General features: G+C 27.1%; 3 protein-coding genes and 1 long non-coding RNA gene across 8 annotated transcripts in view; 1 reads left to right on the top strand and 3 right to left on the bottom strand.

Moving 5' to 3' along the window:
* LOC122502775 (janus kinase and microtubule-interacting protein 2-like) overlaps positions 1-2,630 on the bottom strand; it is a 205,919-nt gene extending 203,289 nt beyond the window's left edge. For both annotated transcript variants that reach the window (XM_043612978.1, XM_043612976.1), the window contains exon 1: positions 2,494-2,630. The gene's annotated coding sequence lies outside the window, so the exon portion shown is untranslated. The remainder of the gene's footprint in view (positions 1-2,493) is intronic.
* LOC122502776 overlaps positions 1-10,455 on the top strand; it is a 50,911-nt gene extending 40,456 nt beyond the window's left edge. For 3 of the 4 annotated variants that reach the window (XM_043612981.1, XM_043612979.1, XM_043612982.1), the window contains exons 2-4: positions 1,839-2,691; positions 6,288-6,710; positions 10,073-10,455. In XM_043612981.1, the coding sequence (XP_043468916.1) occupies positions 2,384-2,691; positions 6,288-6,710; positions 10,073-10,355 (1,014 nt within the window). In that variant the 5' untranslated portion in view covers positions 1,839-2,383 and the 3' untranslated portion in view covers positions 10,356-10,455. Of the gene's footprint in view, positions 1-1,414; positions 1,605-1,838; positions 2,692-6,287; positions 6,711-10,072 lie in introns of those variants that run through there. The other variant, XM_043612980.1, reaches the window with a different exon arrangement.
* On the bottom strand, positions 6,534-10,226 carry LOC122502777. The gene is made up of 3 exons (XR_006301668.1): positions 10,089-10,226; positions 7,729-7,913; positions 6,534-6,670 (listed from the first exon to the last, which is right to left on the bottom strand). It is a non-coding gene; the product is annotated as an uncharacterized LOC122502777 (long non-coding RNA).
* Positions 10,456-14,315: 3,860 nt separating the features above from the next.
* On the bottom strand, positions 14,316-26,483 carry LOC122502774 (putative U5 small nuclear ribonucleoprotein 200 kDa helicase). Its single transcript, XM_043612975.1, has 6 exons — positions 26,424-26,483; positions 25,817-25,980; positions 22,907-23,420; positions 22,449-22,695; positions 21,389-21,719; positions 14,316-19,688 (listed from the first exon to the last, which is right to left on the bottom strand). Exons 1-6 carry the CDS (start codon positions 26,466-26,468, stop codon positions 14,573-14,575), a joined length of 6,417 nt encoding a protein of 2,138 aa, XP_043468910.1. The 5' UTR covers positions 26,469-26,483; the 3' UTR covers positions 14,316-14,572.
* Between the last annotated feature and the right edge of the window lie 285 nt (positions 26,484-26,768).

The following is a 26,768-nucleotide window of genomic DNA, read 5'->3' as shown; positions in this document are numbered from 1 at the left end:
ATTCAATTGTTTTCAAAACAATTTTAATAGAATTCCTCTAAAGAATCGAATTATTTTTAAAATTTTTATCGAGATCCATGGAAAAAATTCAATTACTTTTAGAAATTTTGCTAAAATTCTTTAAAAAAAAGTTTTGAAAATAATTAAATTCTCTCAAAGAAATTAATTAAAATTATATACTAAAATTATTTGATTTTTTCGAGAAATTCTATTATTTATAATAGGTAATAATTAAATTTTTGCAAAAAATTGTTAAAAATAATTAAATTGTTACAAGAAACTCGATTAAAAATGTATTAAGTATAATTGAATTGGAATAAAAAAATGTTATCAAAATTTTTGAAAATAATTTAATTCTATCAAAGGATTTTAAATTAATAAAACTTTTGAAAAAAATCGATTTCCATGGAGGAATTAAATTAAAATTTTATTGTATTGAAAAGAATTGAATTCTAATTAAGAATTTTTTCAAATTATTTTGAAAATTATTGAAAATTATTGAATTTTTAGAAATTTTAATAAAAATTGTATTGGAAATAATTAAATTTCTGTTAAGAATTTTGTTATTTTCGAAAATGATTTAATTCCTGCGAAAAATTTTATTTAAATTTTCTAAAATGATTCAGTTTAAACATTTTTTATTAAAATTATTAAAGAAACTCCATTATTTTAAAAAAATGCAAAGAAATTATTCTAAAAAAAATTTAATTAGGATTTTTAAAAATTTTAATAAAATTCTTCCCGAGAATTCAATTATTTTCACAAAATAAAAAAATTCTTCGAAGGAATTCAATTATTCTCTTTAAATTTTTTGATAAGATTCTTTCCAAAAATTGAAAATATGTAAAAAGAAATTTTTTTTTTAAAAGTTAGGAAATAAAAAAGCTATTAAAAACTAACTTCGATTTGCGAATAGATTACCGGAATACAACGATTATTATTAATATAGATATTTATATTAAAAATTAAAATCGGAAATTAGAAATTCAAATAATGATAAATAAATCAATATTAATTGTTTTAAACAATTTGCAAATAAATTGTAAATTGTAAGTTTCAAATTTCAAAACAAATTATAATAGAAAAAGAAGAATGGTAAAAGACAAAAATTAATATATTAATTATAAGAATTAAAATCGGACGATTAGAAATTCAAATACTGACAATATTATAAAAAGCAATAGAAAAAAGAAAGTCTTTTTAATATAAGAAAAACATTTTTTTTCTCTAAGCTTCCCTGAAAAAAAAAGATTCTGTCTCGTCGGACTTGTTCCACTTGAATAAGGACACGTGAATTGCGTGTGGCATTTGTACGAATGCCGTCTCGCGATTAGATAACATATAGAATAAAAGTGGGTGATGGTGAGTGGAGTTAGAAAAGAGAGAGAGAGAGAGAAACAAAATTGAAGGCAATGATGTAAAAAAGAGAGAGACAAGTCAAGAACAGGAATTGGTAGTGGAAACAGAAAACGAGATTTTCCGACAAACTCCTCAGTCATCGTATAAAATTACACGCGACATTTTATTAGCGTTACTCGCAAAATATTTTCTTTTAAATTCTTTTTTTCAAATTTAAATCTCCAACACTACAATTAAACTCAACAGTATTAAAATAAAAATAGTTTCTGAAATATTGAAAAATTATATAATTTTTCAATATTTCAGAAACCGGTTTTATTTTCTTCCTTTGCTCTTTTCAATTTAATTGTGATTTCATTTTCTTCCTCTTTTCAATATTATGATTTCGTTCCATTTTTCTTTCTCCAAAGACTTCATCTCTCAACGAGTTTTTTTCTATTTCTTTAATAAAGATCAATTTTCCTTTTCTCTCTTTTCAGATAATCGAGAAATTGAGGGAAATTATGAGGTAAATCTGGACCCGATAAAGTGGTGCATTAAAATTATAAATGCAAAATTAGTGATTCAATTAATGGGATCTATTTCGAAAGTAGTGCACACAAAATAAAGTATCTTTAAGTAGTTGCAATTAGTGTCTAATTAGTCATCCAATCAATGTCGATGCCTGAGAGGAGAGTTTCGCTGACATCGAGTGCAAACCAGTACTTTAATAACTGAGTGAAGAGGAACATAATTCACGGCACGAAAATTATCACAGCAAATATTCCATTTTCTCTCTAATTTCACAGAAAAAAAAAAGAAAATGAAGAATAAAATCAAGTTTCTCTTGGAAAAATTCCGTTCATTGTGAACGAGAAGGAAAAAGAAACCAAACTCAGGGAACAGAGACAATTTTTCCCCTATTTGCAAAATTAAAGACGAAATTACGAAAAAAAAATTTCAAAGACATCAGGAAACAAAGAAAATTGAGGGGGAAAAAATTTGAATTCAAGAAAAAAATTGAATTGAAATAATTTCGATAATAATGGAAGATAGACAAACGAATTCGGTTGTTGGGGAAAATGAAACGAAATCACCATCGCCGGGACCGACAGTAACGAATACATTAAATACAATGCAACCACCAATTCTCACCGTGACATCTGGTCGTATTTTACGTTCGCCAAGCCACGAAAGTGTGACAACCGATTTATCCTTGTTTAGTGTATCTTCAATAGCGAGTGACGCCAAATGTGGTAATAGACTGGTCACCTTTAAGTCATACAGCGATGTGCAACTTTCAGCCAGAGACCCTTCGCCAAATCCGGACTCTCGTCAAATCCAGGGCAACAGGTGAGTCCTCGATTTTCTGAAAAATCATCAAAAATTAATTCTTTATTCCCATTTTTCCACTTTATGATGTATTTTAATATCTACCCCCCCCCCCAAGAAGTAAAATTAAACGTTAAAGTAAAATTACAATCAAATCAAAAAAAAATCAAATTTATATCAAAAACTATTCAAAAGAAAAATATTAATTAATATATTAAAAAATATACCTAAAAAATATTACCTAAAAATATTTAAAAATTCTGTATTAAAAACAAAATTTTTTAAAATAGGTATTTAAAAAATTTGTATTAAAAACAAAAATTAATAAAATATTTAAAAAATTTGTATTAAAAACAAAGATTTTAATAATATTTTGAAAATTTGGATTAAAAACAAAAATTAATAAAATATTTTTAAAAATTTGTATTATAAACAAAAATTAAAAAAATTTCTATTAAAAAATATTTGAAACGATGGAGTAAATATATTTTAATCATTGTCCGAATGTTTTCTTTCGTTTACCTTGTTTTATTTGAAAAATTTATATTAAAAGGAAATATGTCAAAAATTTATAATGAAAAAAATATTTCAAAAATTTGCATAGAAACAAAGTTAAATTAAAAATAGCTACAAATTAAAAAAATTGTAATCATCTTCTTCTTTAATAATAAAATTTTATTTATTTACAGTAAATTTAGTTGTTTTAACTTTATTTTAATGAAAAAAAAACAGTTTGAATCAAATTTCTAAATATATAACATTTCGTAGAAAAAAATTTTCCAAATTAATGAGATTTATTGAATCTTTTCCGGCTCGGTTTATAAATAATCGCATTAGTTAAGAATGTCTTTACACTGAAAATCGATTCAATGTATTCTTCCACTGTGCAACCGACCTTCAACTGACCAAGAAATTTTTTTCCCTCTTAATAATTTAATAGTTTTCTAAAAATATCAGAAATTACGTAAATTGCATAATAAAGAAATAAACACTTTTATATTTAACTTTTAATGTTTATTTCAGATTTTTACTATTATTTTACTCTAATTTTTATTTTACTTTACTTTTGTTTTTTGATCTTAATATAACGTTTATTTTAATTTTACGTTCCTTTTTTTACTAAAAAAATTACGAACTTTCAAATGGACGAAATATTTTTTCAACGTAAATAATTTTAAAAATTACTGGATTTAGAATAAAAATCAAAAATGTAAATTAAACAAATTGAAAATTTATAAATTACTAGCAAAATTAAGAACATAATTAATTATTACTGTTTATTATTTTCAAAAAATTTAATAACATTATTCGCAAGATTTCAATTATTTTTATAAATGATTAAATTATTCGGAATAATTCAATTACTTTTAGAAATAGTTAAATTCTTTGAGAAATTTAATTATTTTCAATGCAATTTTAATAAAATTTCACAAAAAGATTCAACAGTTTTTCGAAATTTTTAATAAAATTTTTCGAAAGAATTCAATTATTTTCAAAAATTCTAATAAATCCTTCGAAACGATTCAATTATTTTTATAAATAGGAAAATTCTTCCCAAGAATTAAATTATTTTTGTAAATAATAAAATTCTATTCAGAAATTCAATTATTTTTATAAATAATAAAATTCTTATCAGAAATTTAATTATTTCCAATGCAATTTTAATAAAATTTCACGAAAGGATTCAATTATTTTCAAAAAATTTTCAAAATCCTTCGAAATGATTCAATTATTTTTATAAATAGGAAAATTTTTCCCAAGAATTAAATTATTTTTATAAATAATAAAATTCTATTCAGAAATTTAATTATTTTTATAAATAATAAAATTCTTATCAGAAATTTAATTATTTTTATAAATAATAAAATTCAATATTCAAATTTTCAATTATAATTATTAGCAGACACGATAATTGTAAAATGTTGAAAAAAATTCTGTTTAATACAATTATTTTCAAAATTTTCAATTAAAATTATTAAAAAAGTACATTATTTTCAAAAAATTCAAAGAAATTTTTTAAAAGAATTTAATTAGAATTTTCAAAATCTTTTTAACAAAATTCTTCGTAAGAATTCGATTATTTTCACAAATTATAAAATTCTTCAAAGCAATTCAATTATTTTCAAATTTCTTAATAAAATTCTTTGCAAAAATTGAATGATTTTCAATAAATTAATTTAAAAATTGAAAACATTTAAAAAGAAAAAATATAGAAAAAGATTTTTTAAAAACGACTCAATATAATGATAATAAGATTTGAATTTGAAAAATAAAAAAAATTTCGTTTCATTTGAACGTTGAAAACATTGAAAATATATAATTTCTTCTAATTAATAGGATATTTTTATCTAATTATACTGTCATTTATTTTATTCACATTAATTAATTTTTATTTTTTGTCTTTATTTACTTAGGTACTTATTTACTTAATTAAATTTAAATCATAGTCCACTTTACTGTTTAGATATTTGCTCTAAAATAATATTGAATCATCAATATCAATAAGGAATTAATTTAGAGAACAATTGCTGATGAGAATCAAGACAAATAATTTCAGGAACTCAAGAGCAAATTACTTAAACAAAGTATTAGTGGAACTTAATTCATCTTGATTGAAACTTTAGTAAAACTGCTTTTGTACAAGAGGAATTTCTAATTTACATAAAATTCACTTTACCGAATCGAATAATTCTCAGAACATTCTTTTCTCCAAAGAAAACTATTTATAGTTTTAGAAAACTATTTTCTCATTTTCATTTCTATTTTGTTAAAAATTTACGTAAATTCAGAGAGAAAACTACTTATTCAGTTTCGCAAAAAATTTTTTTCTTTCTCATTTTTATTTTCAAAAGAAATGAAAGACGACGACTTAGTTCTGGAAAACTTTTTTCTTTTTCATCTCTATTTTGAAAAATTTAGAAAATTCAAAAAGATAACTATTCAGTTATGCAAAATTTTTTTCTCTTTTTCATAAATTTATAAAACTTCAAAGAAATTTCTATTTTCATAAATTTTCTAAAATTCAGAAAGAAGATTTTTTTTCTTTTTCATAAATTCATAAAACTCAAAAGAAAAACTTGCAAAACATTTTTTTCCATTTCTATTTTCCATAAATTTTCGAAAATTCAGAAAGAAGACTTTTTTCTCTTTTTCATTTTTACTTTGAAAAATTTAGAAAACTCGAAAAGAAAACTATTCAGTTTTGTAAATTTTCTTTCTCTTTTTCATTTAAATTTTTATAACTTTAGAAAACTCAAAAAGAAAACTATTCAGTCTTGCAAAATTTTCCTTTCCATTTCTATTTTGATAAATTTACAAAAATTCATAAAGAAAACGATTTAGTTCTGGAAAACTCTTTTCTTTTTCTCATCTCTATTTTGATAAATTTAGAAAATCCAAAAAGAAAATTTTTTCATCTCTATTTTCATAAATTTAGAAAACTTAAAACCCCCTTGTTTCATTTCTATTTAGATAAATGAAAAAAATTCAAAAAGTAAAAAAAAATGATTAAAATAATAAAAATAAAAAAATGAAAATAGCAATGAATAATAAATTTTCATAAATTACTATATAAATTATGGTTTAGAATTTAAATGAGAAAAATGACTTGTCTTTAGGCCAGCGGACATACCGGAAAGTATATGGTTCGAGGAGGAAACGGATTTGATTCGTAGTTGTGGTGCTCTATCGTCGGCATTGGGCCTGCAGAAAAGTTTCAGTACAAGCGATGTATCACAGCTTCCTAGTCCGGAGGCGTATGGACCGCGTGGATTGAGATCAGCAGTTTCAGCTCACGCTCTTGACTTTGCACACAGAAATAATCTTATTCTCGAGCACGCGGGACTTGATCATGCCTCGAGGTCCTGCAGTACTTGGGTTGCAGTCGGTGACGTTGCCAGTACCTCTCAATTACCAAGTCCTCACGGTGGTTGTGAACAACCACCACTTACTGCACCTCATCCACCGACAATTCCATTCACTGCTGCCGATCTCGTTAGATCTGTAAACAAAAAAGTCCGTCAAAATTACATTCGTCGACGGTAAGTGTGCAAAATTTGCAATTTCATTTCACAGTCAAATAATAATAATAATAATTGTAAAAGTTGAATATTCTTTTCCTTGAAAAATAATTTTAAATTAAATTTATAATTTAAAGACAATAATTATTAATAAACTAACAAATGTTACGCACGCGGAACGTGATATTCAATTTATTATTATTATTATGCAAATTACAAAATTTTTTATTTTCAAATTTAAATTTGTGAATAATTTCATAACTAAAATTTTAAAAATTCACTTTTTTAATTTTTTGAATAAATTCATAATTAAAATTTAAAAAATTCACTTATTAACGGGGTTGCCACGAAAATTTAATTTCGTTTTTCCCTGATTTCCAAACAAAATTTTCACTTTTTCCCTGACCCGAAAAGAAAATTCTGATTCACTCTAAAAATGATCAGGTGCCGAGAAAAATATTCCAATACATTTATTTACAAATTTGTTTAATTGTAAAATTATTCGAATACATTAACAACTTCTTTTTTAAATAAATATTTAATCATTATTATTTTTCCATAGAAATTAAAATTCTTCAAAAGATTCAAATTCAAACATTTTTGAAATTCAACAATTTATAAGAATATTATTAAAAAACATGAAGAAATCGACCACTCCGAGTCGAAGACTCGGATACAATTATTTTTAAAAATATTAATTAAATTCAATTATTTTCAAAAATTCTGAAAAAATTCTTCGAATCAATTCAATTATTTTTATAAATTGTAAAATATTTATTAGCAATAATTTAATGTTTTTTATGACATGAATTTTAAAATTGAAAATATTTAAAAAGAAAAATTATTAAAAAAGTTAAGAAACAAAATATCGCAAAGAAAACAATCACAATTACTTATATGAAAATAATTAATCTATGAATCGCTCTAGTTGTTGCAACTTGGCTTTAGAATATTAAAAATTGTTTTTACATATATACAAGCGATTCGAATTGAATAGAGGCAATTTTTTTGTTTCTAATTAAAAAAAAATAATATTTACCCATGTCAAATGGTGCGAATTTCGGTATTTTTGTTTTCCTTTTTTTTCGGTGAGATCACAATATCAGTTTACAATAGACAATTTGATTGAAGAGTCGTAGTTCAGAATTTCCAATTTGCGTTTTTTATTATTTCTCCTTTTGTTTCTTTCGATGGCACTGATTCGATAACAGAGAAATACTGTCTCTGAAATAAAATAATAAAATAGTCAACGAAGGAAGAAATAACGAGAAATTCAATTTAGAAAAACGAGAGAAAAAAAATTCTTTTGCGATAAAGAAAATAAAATTTTCCCAAAAGAATAATCGCAATAGTCGCAAAAAGAATAATTTCAATGAGAAAATAAGAAAAAATAATAAAAATGCAATTCTTCCTCTATGAAAAAGTAAAATAAGAATAATAATAATAAATGAAACAGTTTTATAAAAAAAGAACTAATAAATAAAGTAAATAAGGTAAATAAAAAAGATTAAAGTAATTTAAGGGGATTTGAACCTTGATGACGTCACAGTTTGTGCAAAGCATTAGTTTTAAATCTGTGACGTCATCATGGTTCAAATGCCCTTAATAAGACGTGAAATAAAAATCAATAATTTTCATACAATAATTTTTTATATTTTATTTTTATTAGATAATAATTTTCGTATTCCTTCATTCATTCTGTCCGGAGTTAGTTTTTGTGTTTGCTTTTATTTTCTTCTCTATAAAAAACTCTGTTTGACAAATAGAAATTGTACAAGTGCAGATATTTTTTTCTTTATTTATATAAAAAAGTTATATTACTAATTATTGAAGAATTATGACTAAACAATGAAAAATATACCCTTTTTTAAATTTTCTATTTCAAAATACTAATTTTGTTCAAAAAATTTATAAACATCTTTTGAAAAATAAAAACAATTTGCATAATTTCTATTTCTTAATCGCGCTACTTTTAATTTTTGTACATAAATTCTCAGTTTTTTTTAAAGAAAATAATTTACACCATTTCTATTTATCAATTACAATTTTTTATCAAACTTCCAAGTATTTTCTAAAAATAAAAGACAAAGTTTTTTATAAAATCGATTCATCAATTACAAGTTTTAATGGAAAATAAAACTGACAATATCAAAAGATTTTTATAAAATAAAGAAAAAAAATTGTCTTAATTGTATTTGTCAATCATTGTTTTTTTCTTACAAAACTTTAAGTTTCCTATGGAAAAAAGTCTATAAATTCTATTTTTTAATCACAACTTTTAAAGGAATTATAATTTATTTTTTAGAAATTAATGGAAAAAATTTACATAATTTCTATTTCATAATCACAATTTTTATACAAAATATTATGTTCCTTATTTTTTTTCTTATTAAAAAAGAATAAAATTGGACCATTTTTAATTCTAAATTTATTTATTTATTTGAAATATTTGAAATATTTTAATTTAAATTACAATATTTTTAAGAAAACTTCTTGTCTTTCTTTATAAATAAATAAAAAAAAATTAACAAAGTTACTATTTCTTTATTACAATTATTTTAATAAATCTCAAGTATTTTTAGAAATAAAGGAAAATTTTTTTACAAATTCGTCAATTATTCGTTTTTTAAATTCATTTTCTTCGCTTTTTCGCGACGGGTTTCGAAATGAAAAAGAGAAATTATGCAGCTTTTTTTACCTTATTTAAAAAAAAAATTATAATTTTGTAATAATATAAAAATTTTAATTGACAAATCAAAACTATGACATTTATTTTAAATGAAAAACCAAACGTTTTGTTAAAAAATTTTGTTTGTCAAATCAAAATAATGCAGGATTTTTTTTTATTTTTAAAAAAAATTCGAAAATCATTTAACAAAATTTCAAGTATTTTTCTTTTAAGTTCAAAAATTTGTGTAAATTATTTTTTAATCACGGTTTTTAAAAAAATTTTGATTATTTAGAAATAAAGGGAAAAATTTGCAAAATTTTTAATGTAATATTCACATGTGAATATCAAATAGAAATATGCGAATTTTTTCAAATAATAATTTTTTGCTTAATTCATTTAAATAATTTCTATTTTAATTATTTTTAAAAATTTACGTTCCTGAAGTTGTCGTCGACGCTCAGCATCAAAAACTAATTTTTCTTATTTTTAGTGATAAAATTCTAACTAATTTCACTTCTGTCATTTAAGTAAGAAGGAAAAACTTTTGAGTACTTTTTTAATTTTAAATCTTGGAAAAAAGGGAGTCATTTTTTTGTTTTTGTGAAAAAAATATTTTTCGATGCTCAGCCTCGACGCCAACGTCAAGGACCTAAAAATTTAATAATAAAAATAAAATTATTAACATAATAATTTTTTTTTTTTGATTCAATAGATTGTTAACGACTTACCGAGCACTGGAGCGCTTATCCCAGAGTGAATTCAATCTCGATAGACTGGAAGCTGCAGCATCGGCGGCTCAAATAGCACCTGGAGCAACTCTCGTTGTACCTGGAGCTCCTGTGGTCGCGGTCGGACGAAAGAGTAAGGATCATGCCCTGACGGTCAAGGACGTCGAGAGGGAAAGAGGAAAACAACTCTCCAAGTACGAGAGAAATATGATGATCTTCAATTGGCTTCACACCCTCGACGACACGGTTGAAGAAAGCCTTCAGTAAAAGTTACTAAAAAAATTTTCCATTCCTTTAATTTTTTTTGTTCCTATTTTTTTCTAGAAATTTTCTAATAATTATACCATAATAATTCTATAATTACCATAAATGCCATGCGATACAATCGTCGAAGTGGAAACGTATTGTCCTTTTATCCAACTCTCGCCAAATGAAAATGCGAATTTTTCCTCATCAAACATCAGAGTGGAAATTTTCACAATTGCGAAAAGCTGAAATAAAAACAAACGGAAATTAGAAAATAAGGAAGTGAGAGAAAAATTTAATAGTAAAGAGAAAGAAAAAGTAGAAAATAAAAGTTATTAGTAAGCGGTGTTTGCGATTCTTAAATTTAAACTTTAAACGCAGACAATAAAACAACAGGAAATAGTTTTGAAAAAAAGTAACTTAGATAATAACTCGCCACACTTTAGAAAAAAAAAATGCTTTTTACACGCAAAATATTTAAATCACTTTCTTTTGAATAAAAGTTTTTACAACTCGAATTTAAAATTTATAAAGACAGAAATTTGCAAGAAACGTCCCACTTCAAACGACTTACGATCGCTTTCTCTGTGATAAATAAAACAAACGATCATCTTAATTAATTGTTAAGTTGCATTAAGGACAAAGTGACACATAAGTCAACAATTACTCGAATAATTAAAAATTACCAAATTGGTTTTTAATTAACAATATTACAATTTATTAAAAATTAATATCTTAAAATCTAATTTTTATATGAAATCATAAAATCAAGAAAATAAAATTACAAATCGAAATCAATTTTCAATTATTCAGTAAAAGTGTCACAGATCCTTAAGAAAAAAGTATTATTATTTCAGTATAAATGTCTGACTAATAACTTATATATCAATTATTTATTTAATTTCACCATTTTTATAAATATATATTTGAAGATATATAATGAAACGAAATATGTAAAAAGTTGCATTATCATAAATATAAAAAAGAAAAATCATCGCAGGAATGTTATACCTATTATGCATTATTAAATTAACAATATTTTTAAATTATTTTTTACGGAATTATTCATCGTTAAAAAGGGAAATATAATATATTATTAATTAATCATTTTTGAATCATAGAAATTGTGACAATGATTAATCAAATAAATTTTAAGCGTTAAATTAGACTTAGCGGTCATAATTATAATAATTTTATATCTAGTCAAACATTAGATAATGAAACATTATCAGGCATTTTGAATAGTCTTCATTTAATTAATAATACTAATAATAGAAAAAAATTAAACGATTATACGACTATTGACAAAAAAAAACAATAATATGTCATTTAAAAAAAGAATTATTAATAAAATAGTGAAAAATATACGTCCGTTAAAATAAAATCAGATTTAATTTACGTATCAAATTTTTTAAAATTAGAATTAAATCAATAATTAGTTCTTATTTTCAAAAAGAAAATACATACCCATTTCGACTTTTCTCAAAATTCGTTTCCAACGAAATTCGAAATTAGCTTCATCACAAAATTATATTTGTTTTTAAAAAAAAGACATCAACACTGCCTGAATATAAAAAATCTGTAACAAACAAAATAAACAGAAAATAATCAGCAAATGTCCGAAAATATAAAACTCAGAATTTACCTGTAATGACAAATGAATCCAACGAAAAAATTTTCGATTTAAACATTGTCCTTATTTCCATATTTATTGTAATGATCATATCCAAATATTGTTGTAAGCTAAAATGTTATTTAAAAAAAAACAAGTAAACGAAAAAAAAAATGTTTTCAGTACACAATAATGAAAGTCAAATATCAATACTGTTAATATTCATCACTAAAAGTATTTAAAACAAAAATTATAATATAATTAAATTTTCATTTTGCGCACACATTTAAATATCGAAAAAGAAAAATATCAAATTTCGTCAATCATGGTGCTTTTTAAAGACTTTAATTGTAAAAATTCATTGAATTATTTAAAAGAAAAAAAAACACTAAGAATTAAAAATAATATCTAATATTGTAAATTTAAAATAGATTCGTTTCAATTAATATTTATTTGCAAAATTGTAATTTTGAATTATATTAAATAATGAATCAATAATATGATCCTAAAGTTCAAAACGTTCAATCGAATGAAAATTTGTTTCTTCTGCAAATTAAATTTGTGTCACTGTCAAAAAAATTAATTATAGTTTAGAAATGAAAAATTTAAGTTTTCAAATTTTAACTTTAATTTTTCAAATTTAATTTCCTGAATTTATTTTTTATTAATTTTATTCTTTTAATTTTATTCTATCAATTTTATTTCATTCATAAAAAATATTTCGTTCGTTTGAACGTTCAAAACTTGTGATCACATTAATAATTAATTGATAATTAATAAAATATTATAATATTTTATTGTAAAAATTTATATATTATAAATAAATATTATATTATAATATTAATAAAATTATATTATTAATAATTAATAATTTTATATGTTCCCAAAAGTTTCGAAAGTTCAAAAAATATTTTTTTCGAACCATATTTTTTTTTCTTTTTGTATTTTTTTATACAAAACATTATTTATTGCAAAAAATAATTCTTAACTAAGTAAATATTTAATTTTTGTTATTTTTTTATGTTTGTAGTCATTTTTAAAAATATTTAAATAAAAAAAAGAATATTGTTCATTTGAAAGTTAAAAATTTTAGGACATTTTAATTTTTTAAATTTCTTTCATTATTGTTTTATAAATGTAACAATTTTTGTTAATTATTACTTTTCTCCTATTTTTTTATTACTATCACTATTCTTAAAGTTATTGTCATTATTTTTATTATTATTTATTTTAATATAATTATTATTAGTATTTTTGGTATTATTATTATTATTATTATTATTATTATTATTATTATTTTAATTATAATTAATTTAAATTTACCTTAGTATAATTATTTAAATAATAAAAATAATAATAACAATAATAACAATTTTTTAATAGAATGCTCAATATTTGTAAATCAATCCGATTCGTTTTTAATAAATTCGATTCTTCCAAAAATATAAGTTGAAAAATAATTATTTTTGAAAATATAGTGTAGCGAACAATTATTTTGTGAAAATAATTATTTATATAAATTTAGCTTAGTTTTAAGGAGATAATAGTTAATAATTTCAGAGCGAATGAAATGTTACATAAATATAAACCTGAGCCAGTAAAAAATAATCCATTAAATAAACCAAAACGCCTTAAAAGTAAAAGTTTTCTTTTTATAAGAGCGTTCGATATATATTGACATACTTTAATAAACAAAATAAAAAAACGTAATAGCAATATTCAGAAAAATTCAACAATTCTCTTTCTCTCTTTCTCCATCTATAGAAAAACAATTAATATTTTTACAATCATTATTATTTAATACAATGAATTTTAAATATTGAAATAATTGAATATTAAAATATTGTAACAATTAAATACTAAAATATTTAAATATTTAAATCATTAAATAAAAATAATTAAATGAATTGAATTAAATGAAAAAAAATTATGTCAAATGTACGAACACCCTTGAAAATTAAAAAAAAAGTTAATCAAGTTTTATAGAAAATGCACCTTAAGAATCAGAAATAAAAATCCTAATAATTCAAAAATTGTAAAACTAAAGAAAAAATATTAAAAGAGAATAAAAAACGAAAGATTCTTCGTAAAAGAAATTTTAGAAAAATAAATTCGTTCAATTTCATTGTTACTCGCACTGGCCTATCCATATTACATGTGTTCGAATGAGAGCCTTAAATGTAAAACAAAAATATTAAATGTTCATAAAGTCATGTAATGAAAGAAAAATAACTAAAATTTATTCCACCAACTTTCACCCCTTCATATTATTAAAAAGTAAAACGATTTATCAATCATCACGACTTTATTATTTTTTTTCTCTTTTTTTTCCATAGTAATCCTAATAAAAACAATATAAAATTATTATATTGCTATTTAATACTATTTAATTAATAATAAACTGTACAAATTAAAGTCGATGATTATCAACAAACTGACACTCAAATTACATTTAAAAAAGGAAAAACATACTCAACGAGTAAATTTTTTCTTTTTAACCCATTTATAAAAATTCAAACGCTCACCTTGCATTCAAAACGCGAGTGCAAATTAAAGAAACTCCTTTCTTTGCATAGAAAAAAAAATCCTTTGGAAATAGTAAAAAAAAAATTCAATTTTTTTGTCTCTAATCCGAATCGGAAGCAGAACTTGCGTCAGATTCAAACTCAGTGACACTGATTGTAAACTGATATTCTTGATCGCATCCCAAATAGGCGTCACTCATGAAATATAATGTATATGAATATTGTCCGGCAGCGGGAGCAACAAAATCCAATTTCACTTTTGCCTTTTGCTGTAACGTCAATCTCTTGATGGACAATAGAGAATTTGATTTTGGTTCACCAATCACCACCCACCATCCCTCCTCGCGTTTCTGTGGGAAAAACGGTGCGATAACAGGTCCAACGACTTCATCCTCACGCTCCAATTGTACAGTGACATTGACAGTTCTTCCGCTTCTCAATCGATCCTTGTCATGAATATCGTACGACATGTCAATATTTGGATAGCGATTACAGAATTTCGCCACATCGGTCATTTGTGAATCGTTCAATTGTAACAAACGATTACGTGTATTATCCTCTAGTTCCATGATGTCGAAGACAGTTTCAACTTCACGTTCAGTACAACGTTTTATTATTTCCGGAGTGAAATGTGGTAGTTGTTTCAAATACGAGTCCTTCGACCACATCGCTTGGGTGACCATTTGTGCCAATTCCATAGCGGCGACTGCGGGTGCTAACCATCCTGACGAACTCAATACATCGACACAAGCCTGAATTAATCGTAGAGCCTTTCCTAAGACGAATTCCGTGTCCTTTTGCAATTCCGGTCCAAGTTGAATACGCGACAAATGCGCCTGAAGCAAAAGTAAAGCCTTCACGTGTGGATTCGCCATTCTCTCCGATTGCGATGGTGCGTGTGGCAAACGAGCCGCCAGACTCCTCAGAAGATTCTCCTCCCGTTGTCGAACCGGCACCGCCTCGTATTCAGCGGCAGCGGAAATAATTTCCAAAAGACTGCGAATTTTCGTCTTACTCGTCAGGGACGAACTGAACAGTTCAATAGTCGCGTAATTAATATAATAGTAGGCGGCAATCATTCCCAAATTCAATGGAATCGTGTCGACCTCATCCTCCACCGAGACACATTTCGCTTGCTCCAAATCGCCAAGTGTACTCTCCACCAACTCCGAAAGATAGTCCGACAAATGTCTATGTGTCACTCCCTGCAAACCGTAATAATTCGGATTCTGCGTCAATCTCCTGTAGAGGAACGTCCAAGTGAGATAATCGACCGCATCCTGTTTATTCTCAATAGTTTTCGTCACAATCTCCGCATTGAAGTGATCATGAAGTCTGTGATTCAAGTGACTTTCGACCGGTAGCGGTTCATTCAGGAACTTCTTAAAGAAATCTTTCTTCGAATTCTGACAAAGTAAAACACATTTCGCGTCATGATCCCAAGACTCAGGTCTATTTGCCCTTCCGACCATTTGCAAAACGTCTGTAATTGGATAATCCTCATAAGCATGTGTCCTTCCGTTATAACACTGGGTGTCCATGATAACAACCAAATGCGCGCTGATCGACAAACCCCAGCACAAATCCCTTGTGACGACAGCGACCTGAATCGCCTCGGTAGCAAAAAGTTGTTCCACAAGATGCCGATCATCAGCCGACAGTCCCTCGTGCAAATAAGCAACTCCCTGCGATAGTGTCTCCTTCAGCGTCTTATCCGACATCCGATCCAAAAATGGCTTTATATCCGCTTCTTCGGCGTGGAAAAATCTCGCCGGCTGTCCCTCGGCTGCCGTGAAAGTCAGAAGATCAATAGCCGTCAAACGTGCCTGTCGTCGAGTTGGTACGAAAATAATAGCCGGCTTCTGTGGCGCATGTCGTAGAATTGCGTTATAAACCGGTTTTGCCATCGCCGCCAATCTCGAAGCATTATGCGTGATATTAATCCCCTGAACGTGTAGCTCCAAAGGAATCGGACGAACCGACGGATGGAAATTAAAAGTCGCCGCAGCTGGTGCAGCCAACCACTGTGCAGCGTCCCTTGCATCAGCCAACGAAGCCGACAACGCAATCATCCTCGCCGGACTGTCCAGTTGACTCGAAATATACCTCGCCCTTGAGCAAGCAACTTCCAAAATCGGTCCCTCCTCACCCCCGATCAACTGCAATTCATCCACAATAAACAAATGAATATTCTGCACATTCTTCCTCTGTTTCCACCTGCGCGACAACACATCCCACTTTTCAGCCGTTGTAATCACAATCTGTCCTTTTGCAATCAATTTCAAATCCGTCCCCGTCTCACCCGTCAACAAAACAACCTTCTTCCCCAAACCGTGATTAAACTTTTCCAACCAATCGGCGTAAATCAATTCAGCCAACGGCTCCTGACTCACAATATAAACACACCGTCCGTGCTCATTTTTCGTCAACAATCGAAATATGGCAATCTCCGCAATTGTCGTCTTACCCGATCCAGTTGGCGCTCCAATAAACACATTATCGTCCGAATTATAAACAGCGTTGAACACCTGCGTTTGAATTGGATTGAACTGATCAAACGATCGATAGGGACTCGCGTAAAGAGCTTCAAAATCACGATTCCGCAGAGCAGTGATCGGCAATGGTTGCAAATCCAAAAGTTCCGTTGGTGGTAAATTCTTCTCCGGGAGAATCAAGTGTCGAAAACTGACCGGCAATTGCGTCTCGGCGCCGATCCACCTATCGGAAACGACCCGCAAAAAGTACTGCGGTGGCAGAGGTTCGAAAACAGGAACAAAGAATTTAATCAAATGCTCATCGTTCGAGTACTTTGATTTTAATAAAAAGTACTCATGATGTAGAATAACCTCCGAATCGACGTCCTCGACCAAAATCCAAAAAGCCTCCGAAGCGCCATGTATCTTCTCGTCCCATTGAAAGTCCGGTGTGATCGTCAATTCGACTCTGAGTGTCGATCTCGTAATCGGTTGAATGTGAGTCGAGAGTTCGAGTTTTGGAAATTGATGAATATACTTGTGAATAGTCTTTCCTAACTTAGGAACTCGGATCAATTCCCCAATTTCATTAGGTCCGAGGTCATACAATCTTTCCCAGGGAAAATTTTTCTTTTCTATCTTTCGGACAATTTCCTCAGGCATCTTGCGAAATTGTCGTAAAGGTGACATCGATTGCCACATTCGTCTGTCGATCATCTTGCACAGAGTTAGACATTTATCGGCCAGTGCCGCCCAACCGCGGAATAGAACAATTTCGTAAATTGCTCTCATTAATCGAGCAGCGGATTGTGTGACATAAATCATGTCGGACATTAATGCGAAACCTTCTAATTTCAACTGGGAAATGTAGGCCTGAAGGAGTACATTCACCTTTGCGCTCGGTTCCTCAATACTCTCCTTAACTGGAACCGGAACTCTTTCCATTAGTTTCTGCAACTCCAGCTTCTCCTCCTCACGAACGTTGATATTGCGAAACTCCCCAGACAATGAAAATACACGAAAGAGTTCGATTTCGCTCAAGGTGCGTTTTAGTAGTTGATTATAAGTCAACATCGTATCGTGAGTACAGTAATAGTGAGAGGCAATTCTCCCCAACTCGGAAGCTTGGAAATTACCCGATTTTCTATCGTACTTGATCAAACCACTTCGATCCAGAGACATTGCGGCGGAGTGAATAAGATCAGCGCGATGTAATTCCAAATATGGATCTTCCTTCAGTTTATCGTGACCGATTCCGTAGAGCGATGGACTTCTCAGCATTCTTATATAAAGATACGTGTAGCCTACCCAAGTGACGGCGTCCCTGATATTCTGAATCGTTCCCAGGACAATTTCAGCATTCAACATATCTGACATTTTGCTGACAAGTTGCGATTCAATCGGCAATTGTTGATTCAACAACGAGAGGTAATACTGCAGTTCACTGTGATTTGTTATCAAGATACCTTCTCCTTTCGTGTCGTATTGCGGACGACCGGCACGGCCCAACATTTGAAGAACGTCCAGAGCTCCAAGTTCGACCCATCGTCCCTTCTCGGGATTATAAACCTGCGTTCCCTTAATAATAACCGTATGCGCCGGTAAATTCACACCCCAGGCCAAAGTTGCAGTCGACACCAAAACTTGAATATGCTTATCAGCGAATAAATCCTCGACCAACGTACGATCAACCCTCGTCATTCCTGCGTGATGAATAGCGAATCCATAGGGCAGCAGATCCTTAAGTTCGTGATTCTTCACCTGCTCGGCTTCCGTTCGTAAAACTTCCATCGACGCCGAACCCTCTCTCAGAAACTGTCCCAGAGTATCCTTCTCGAGACACATATCCCTAATCGCTCTCGCCGTCTTTCCCGTCTCTTTCCTCGAATGAACGAAAATCAGAACTTGATTCCTTCCCGCGTGCTCCATCGTCTTCTCATAAACAATCTCGTTCATCACCTGGAATCTCTTCAAAGCCTTCTTCTCCGTCACGCCAATATATTGCTGCTCGAGAGCAACTGGTCGGAAACTGTTATCAAAATAAAACAAACCAGTCTCGGGCTTAATGCGCAAAAACGTCGCCACGTCCTGATAATTCGGCAGAGTTGCCGACAGTCCAACGAGACGGACATCCTCCTGTGTTGTCTGTATATTTCTAATCGTCCTCGCGACAAGTGCCTCCAAAATCGGTCCACGTTCATCGTGCAACAGATGAATTTCGTCAATGATTATCAATCGAACGAGTGATGTAAACGTTTTTTCACCTCCTTTACGCGTTATTATATCCCATTTCTCAGGTGTGCATACAATCACCTGCGTAGCGGCAATTTGTTCCCTCGTCAATTGATGATCGCCAGTCAATTCGGAAACAGTGAGATTGTACGATTCGAGACGCTTGCCAAAATTACCAACCATTTCCTGTACCAATGAGCGCATTGGCGCCACGTAAATAATCTTGAATTCATCGACATTTATTGATCCATCGGCGTTTATATGTTTGCCAATTTCCCTCATCATAGTTAGCAATGCAACGTTTGTCTTACCAGCGCCAGTGGGAGCACACAAAAGAAGATTCTCATCACTTTCCAATGCCGTGTGTTGCAATCGACTTTGAATTCGATTCAGTGTTTTGAAACCATCAAATGCTGGTTGCACATATTTTGGTAGTTGATCAACTGGAACGAGTTTTTCATTTTCACCGAATGGTTTTGGTTTCAGGGCCGGTACGTGAACTTCCTCGTATCTGCAAATAAAATACGTTTTATTAGTTCTCTTGTAATAATATTCTAATATTTATTATTAATTATACTGTTACGCGCGCGGAATGTCGCGTAATTTATTATTATTAGGCAAATTACAAAATTTTTTATTATCAAATATAAATTTTTGAATAATTTCATAATCAAAATTTAAAAAATTCACATATTAAGTACATTATTAATGTTTATATTTTCAAAAATTTGAATACAATTTCCTCGGAAGAATTTAATTATTTTTATTAATAATAACATTCTTCGGAAGAATTCAGCTATTTTTATAAATTAAATAATAAAATTTTTTGCAAACATTCAATTAGTATCAATAAATTTTAATAAATTCTTCGAAACAATTCAATTGTTTTTTAAAATAGTAAAATCATAGCAAAAATTCAATTATTATCAATAAAATTTCACGAAAAAATTCAATTTTTTTATTGATTCGTTATAAAATTTTCCAAGGAAATTCAATTATTTTCAAAAATTTCAATAAAATTCTTCATAAATATTCAATTATTTTCAATATATACAATCTTAACTAAATTTCTGCAAAGAATTTAATTCATCCAAACAATTATATTATTTTTTAAAAATTTTAATAAAAATCTTTGCAAGATTTCAATTATTTTCATAAATAATAAAATTTTTATAGAATTTTTCCTAAAAATTCAATTATCTTCATAAAAATTAAAATTGTTTAGAAGATTTGTATTAATTTCTTAAATAATAAAATTCTTCGCAAGAATTCAATTATCATAAAAAATAATATTCTTTGGGAGATTTCTATTATTTTTATAAATAATAAAATTCTTCGGAGAATTTCAATTATTTTCAAAAATTTGAAGCAAATGCTTGTCAAAAAATCAATTTTTTCATAAATAATTAAATTCTCTGGAGGATTTCAATTATTTTCAAAAATTTGAAACAAATTCTTGTCAAGAATTCAATTTTTTTCATAAATAATTGAATTCTTTACAGAATTTCAATTATTTTCAAAAATTTGATATAAATTCTTGTCAAGAAATCCTTTCGAACTAAAATTCATCGCAAAAATTATTTTGAAAAGTTGAAAAAATTTTTTGTTTAATTCAATTATTTTCAAACTTTTTAATTGAAATTTTTCAAAAAACTACATTATTTAAAAAAACAGAATGAAATTCTTCAAAAGAATTAAACTATATTTACAAAAATTCTAATAAAAACCTTTAATAGAATCTATTGTTTAAAAGAATTTAATTATTTTCTAAAAATTTTAATAAAATTCAGTAATTAAATGTTTAATATTAATTATTAAGAAACACAATTATTTTAAAAGCGTAAAAGAAATTGTTCATAAAATTAAATTACTTTCAAAATTTTCAATTAAAATTGTCAAAGAAACTCCATTATTTAAAAAAAATCCAAAGAAATTCTTCAAAAGAATTTAATTAGGATTTTTAAAAATTTTAATAAAATTTTTCTCTAGAATTCGATTATTTTCATGAATAATAAAATTCTGCGAAGGTATTCAATTATTCTCAAATTTTTTGACAAAATTCTTTGCAAGAATTCAATGATTTTTTATACATTAATTTTAAAATTGAAAATATTTGAAAAGAAAAATTATTAAAAAAAGTTAGGAAACAAAAAAAGCAAGTATTTGTGATGTGATCCTATTTATGTAAATAAAATATTTTATGAAACCTACCCTTTTCGTTGTTTACGGAAACTACCGTCAGGTAACTGACAGCGTTTATTAGCCATGAAATGACTGCCCTGGGTGAAAATTAAATCCTCCAAATCGATAATATTACGTGAGCCTTGAACTTGACCTCCTGGTCCTCCCGTGTCCTCGTTTTCTTCCCTTCTTTTTCGTTGTGCTCGTGCCTCCATTGTTTCGTCATTGTCCTCATCTCCCTTGCCTGCGTTGTCTAGTTGTCGCAAAATTTTCAAAAGAGCAGGATCGTCATTCATTTTATTTCGAATTTCTTGCCTCTCTGATTCCGACTGCGATGACGCCAACATTGTACAATAAGCAACTGGAATTTATAAAAAAAAAATTTATAAAATATTTAATTCTATAACCCTTCCAAAATTAAATTATTTTCTACAATTTTTAACTAAACTTTATTTCCAAATCAATGATTTTTAATTTTTCTTTCAATTATGTTATTATTTTTTGTACGTATTTGAATTTTCGGAAATATGTAATTGAAATTATTGAAAATAATTGAATTTTAAAAAATTACAAGGAAAAAATTCTATAAGTATTACTTTTTACAAAAATATTTTAATATAATTTTTAGAAGCTAATTTTCATTAATTTTCATATTTATAAATTTACACTTGAAGATTTTTCATTGAAATTTTTGAGAATTCAATTATTTTCCAAATTTACAATTAGAACTCCTCAAAAGTTGATTTTCAAAAATTGTATTTAAGTACTTGGAAAAATCAATTATTTTCAGTTAAATTTTTATAAAACTTCAATTATTGAAAAATCTTTTAATTGTATATTTCAAAAGTTTAATTAGACAAATCAATCAAAAATAATTTTTGAAAGATTTGTCTATAAAAATCGAAATAAATTGCATTTTATACCAAAAATGTGGTTTTTGTGGCAAAACTTGGAAGAAAGTCGAAAAAGTCGCAATTTTTGAAAATAAGTTGAAAAAAGTCGCATTTTTTGAAAATAGTCGAAAAAGTCATAATATCCAAGATCTGTAGAGATATAAAAATAAAATAAAGATTTTAGTAAAGAAACTCACTCATGTGCCTGTGTTTCTTCAATTGTTTGATAAAGTCAAAACAGTCGTAACCCAAAGAAAGTACAAGTTGATTTTCACATTCACGATCGTCTCCTGCGTCTTTAAGAATTTCCAAAACCTCGGCAGTCTTTGCCTGCGAGACTAACGCCTCGTTGTATATTCTGTTCAATCGCCTTTGCAACCAATAAGCATCTATATCGCAAGGATTTAAGGACTTTTCTTTTTTCAATTCTTCCACGCCGCCCAACTGTAAATCAAAGATAATTTCTTCATAAAGTTCTTATTTCAAAAAAGAATTCAAATTAAATAATTTAATTCAACTTATTTTAATTACGTGAAAATTTCATGTAATTTTCGCTTGTTCGTGAGCGTGTAGTTATGCTAGTCAATTTAATAAACGAATTAATTAAAATTATTATCTATTGCAAAAAAAATCGACATATTTTTTAATATCTTACATTTTCGGCATGAATAAGACGATCGTCATTGGCTTCCTCTCCTTCCTCTCCCTCCTCATCGCCTTCCTGCACCTCTCCATAAACATCCTCATCATCCTCCTCGCTTCCCTCTTCAAACTGAACATTAATTCCATTCTCCAAATTATCATCATTAGTTTGCATTTTTTCATCACTGCCAAAATCAGTGATCTTCTTTCCAAGATTCACGAGAAGGGCAAATCTCTCTTCGGCTAAATTTCCCAAGTATGATTCTGTCTCACGTTTCTTCTCCTTCTCCTTGAGACGATCATTCTTCAAGACAGCCAACACTTCGTCAGCGGCGCCGCACAATATATCACGCGGTTGATCGCCAATTGCTTCTTGAATAAAACTCAATAAAACTTCGTACGTCTGTCGTGTTTCCTGTGTTTTGGGACGATATATAATGCCAACCATTTGATCCATATTATCGGAAAGCAAAGTTACACCTTTCATACGAGTAAAATCGTACTGTGCTTCATCACGTTTCTGACGTCTGCAAAAATATTTATTTATTGAAAATAGATTTCTTTTTCCATGTAAATATCTATTTCTGTACAGGATTGCCACAAAAGTTTAATTTTGTTTTTCCCTGACTTCCAGACACAATTTTGACTTTTTCCCTGATCATAAAGAATATTCCAATACACTCTAAAAATTTATTTATGAATTTCTCTAATTGTAAAATTATTCGAAAACATCAAACGTTTTATTTAAAATGAATATTTAATCATTATTATTTTTTCATTAGAATTAAAATTTTCAAAAATTTCAAATTCTAATAAACCTTTCGAAATTCAATAACTTATAATATTTAAAGATGACTCAGTGATAAAATCATTATTTTATACTATAATATCTTCAAAATTATTTTCATCATTTCAATTCAATTATTATTTTCTAGAATTTTTAACTAAATCTCTTCTTTAAATCAATTATTTTTAATAATTTTTGAAAAAGTTAAAAAAAAGAAAAGAAAAACTTTTAAATAGTTCCTGGAGAATTTTCAAATCCATTTGTTTACAATTCAGTATACGAAATTTTGATTGTTTGGAATTTCTCAATTGAATAATTTTAAAAAAAACTTCAACAAATTCAAGAAAAATTCAATTAAAAAAAATTCAGATTTTCAAATATTTTAATTTAAAAACTTTTAAAAATTCAATTATTTCTAAAAATTCTCGCCATAATGCTTTTAATATTCAAATATTATCTAAAATTTTAACTGAAATTCATTTTTAAATCGATTTTTATTAGAAAATTCTAGCAGAATTCAAGTATTTAAATACAAAAATAAATAATTTATTCAATAAACTAAATTTTTCTCAAAATTGAATTCTCATGAAGAATTTTATCAAAAAATTTTTAAATAATTGAATTTCTTCGACGAATTTTAATAAAATTTGTTAGATTAATTACTTTTTTCAAAGAATTCGATTAAAATTGTATTAAAAATAATTGAAATTCTGCGATGAGATTTATTATTTATGAAAACAATTGAATTATTACTAAGGAATTTTAAAAAAAAATTTAAATAATTGAATTCTTTTAGAAAATTTTATTAATATTGAAAATAATTGAATTGAGGAAGATTTTTGAAAATAATTGAAATTTTGTCAAGAATTTTATTGAAATTTTTGAAAATAACTGGAATCTTTCATAATTTTAATACTTTTTATAAATAATTGAATCCTTTCGTGAAACATTATTGAAAACAATTGAATTGAGAAGAAATTTATTATTTATAAAAATTATTGTATTCTTGCGGAGAATTTTATTAAAAATTTTGAAAATAATTGAATTCTTGAGAAAAATTTTATTATTTTTAAAAACAATTGAATCTTTGCGAAGAATTTCTTAAAATCTTTGAGAATAATTAAACTGTTTCCAAAAATTTTAGTAATTACTTGAATGCTTTCGTTATTTTAATAATTTTTTTAAAATAATTTAATCCTCTCTAGAAATTTTGTTGAAATCGTATTGAAAATAATTTAACTCTTCAGAAAATGTTTATTATTTATAAAAATATTTGAATTCCTGCGAAGAATTTTATTATTTTATAAGTTTTAAAAATAATTAAATTGTTTCCAAGAATTTTATTAAAAGTTTAGAAAATAATTTAATTCCTGCGAAGCATTTATTAGAATTTTAGAAATTTATTGAATTCTTGAGAAAAATTTTATTATTTAGCAAAATAATTGAATTCATAAAAAGTATTTTATTATTTATAAAAATAACTGAATCCCTGTAGAAAATGTTATTATTTATGAAAATAATTGAAATTTTGCCAAGAATTTTATTAAAATTTTTGTAAATATTTGAATTTTGGAGATGAATTTTATTATTTATAAAAACAATTGAAATTTTGACGTGAATTTTTTTAAATTTTTGAGCATAATTGAATTTCTGCGAAGAATTTTCTTACTTTTAAAAATAATTGAATTTTCCCAATTATTTTAACTTCTCCGAAATTCAATTTTTAAAAGTGTTTTAAACTAAAATTCTCTATAAATCCATTATTTTTAATAATTATTAAGTATAATTATATATTAAAAAATTTAACTAATTTCAGAAGAATTTGAATTATTAAAATTTTTCAAAAATTGTAAACGCAATTTTTCCAGTACTTTTAATAAAAATCCCTGATTTTGCCCTGACCTGTGGCAACTCTGCTGTAATTTGAGAGAAATAAAATATAAAAAAATAAATTTAATAACTATAACTCGTTAATTTGTTAATGGCTGTTTTCGGCATTCACCCAGGGTTAACCCCGAGTTAACAATTATCCAATCATCAACAACATTCTGTTGGATCTAACCAATCACCGTTAACCGGGAGTTAACCCGGGGCGAGTGCCGAAAACGGCCAATAAAGATAATAAAATATACTAACTTGACTTTTCTTTCCTCTGCTTTTCCCGGTCTCGTGCGTTGTGCCCTATCGCCCATTCTGGATCCCTCCAGTTTGCCCACAAGGGACATAACTTCACCTGTCGCTTCATCACGGCTACGTCTTTCAATCAAGCGGACGTCAGCTTGTAAGACAAGATTCGAATTCTACAAAAATATTAAATTTACATTCATTATGTTCTAATTTGTAAGTTTCAATCATACTAAACATGAAATTCGTCATCAAATACAAGAATACAAGAGTAACAATGACGAACAGACTGCCGAAAACCCCGAAAATTATGCCAAGTAAAAATCAGTTACACCAACTAAATTTACTTCAAAACATTAAAACCTCATCAAATAACTCGAAAAAGTATTAATTAAATTAGGAAGAATAAAATTTTTGTTGTTTATAACAATATTATAAGTTTTGTTTTCGACAACCTAACCTAAAAAGTAAACGTACATGCAACGAAATTAGACACGTAATTACATATGTAATTTAACAAAAAAATAAGAGAATGATCAAAATTTATGTACATAGAGGATAATAGAGTCGATTGAAGATCAAATAGATGATAAAATATCGATAAATAATAGATAATTACCGCTTTATACTCGTACTGAAGCTGTCTCGCTGCTTGGTCCGCCATGTTTGCTTGCCAACTGCAGTTGAACGGGAGGAACGTTGCGAACTTGAGGCGGTTTCAAATTCCACGTTCCAATTTTCCAGGAACAAAAATTTGAACGATTTGAACCTAAGTGAACAAAATTAAATACTAAAATACAAATAATTGGTTTTAAAATACAATTTATCAACTATTCTATTTATTTCCTTGAAACGCTTAAAAGTTACAATCTAGTAAATCTAACCTGAATTGTCAATCAGTTTTATAAAAAAAGTTCCTTAAAGTAGGCAACCACACTCGCGCAGTTATAAAATAGGCGGGAAA

Source organism: Leptopilina heterotoma, unplaced genomic scaffold, assembly GCF_015476425.1.
Source record: "Leptopilina heterotoma isolate Lh14 unplaced genomic scaffold, ASM1547642v1 Lhet_237, whole genome shotgun sequence".
In the NCBI taxonomy this organism is placed as follows: domain Eukaryota; kingdom Metazoa; phylum Arthropoda; class Insecta; order Hymenoptera; family Figitidae; genus Leptopilina; species Leptopilina heterotoma.
Note: the sequence above shows the minus strand (reverse complement) of the source record. Positions and strands in the feature narration are given on the sequence as shown.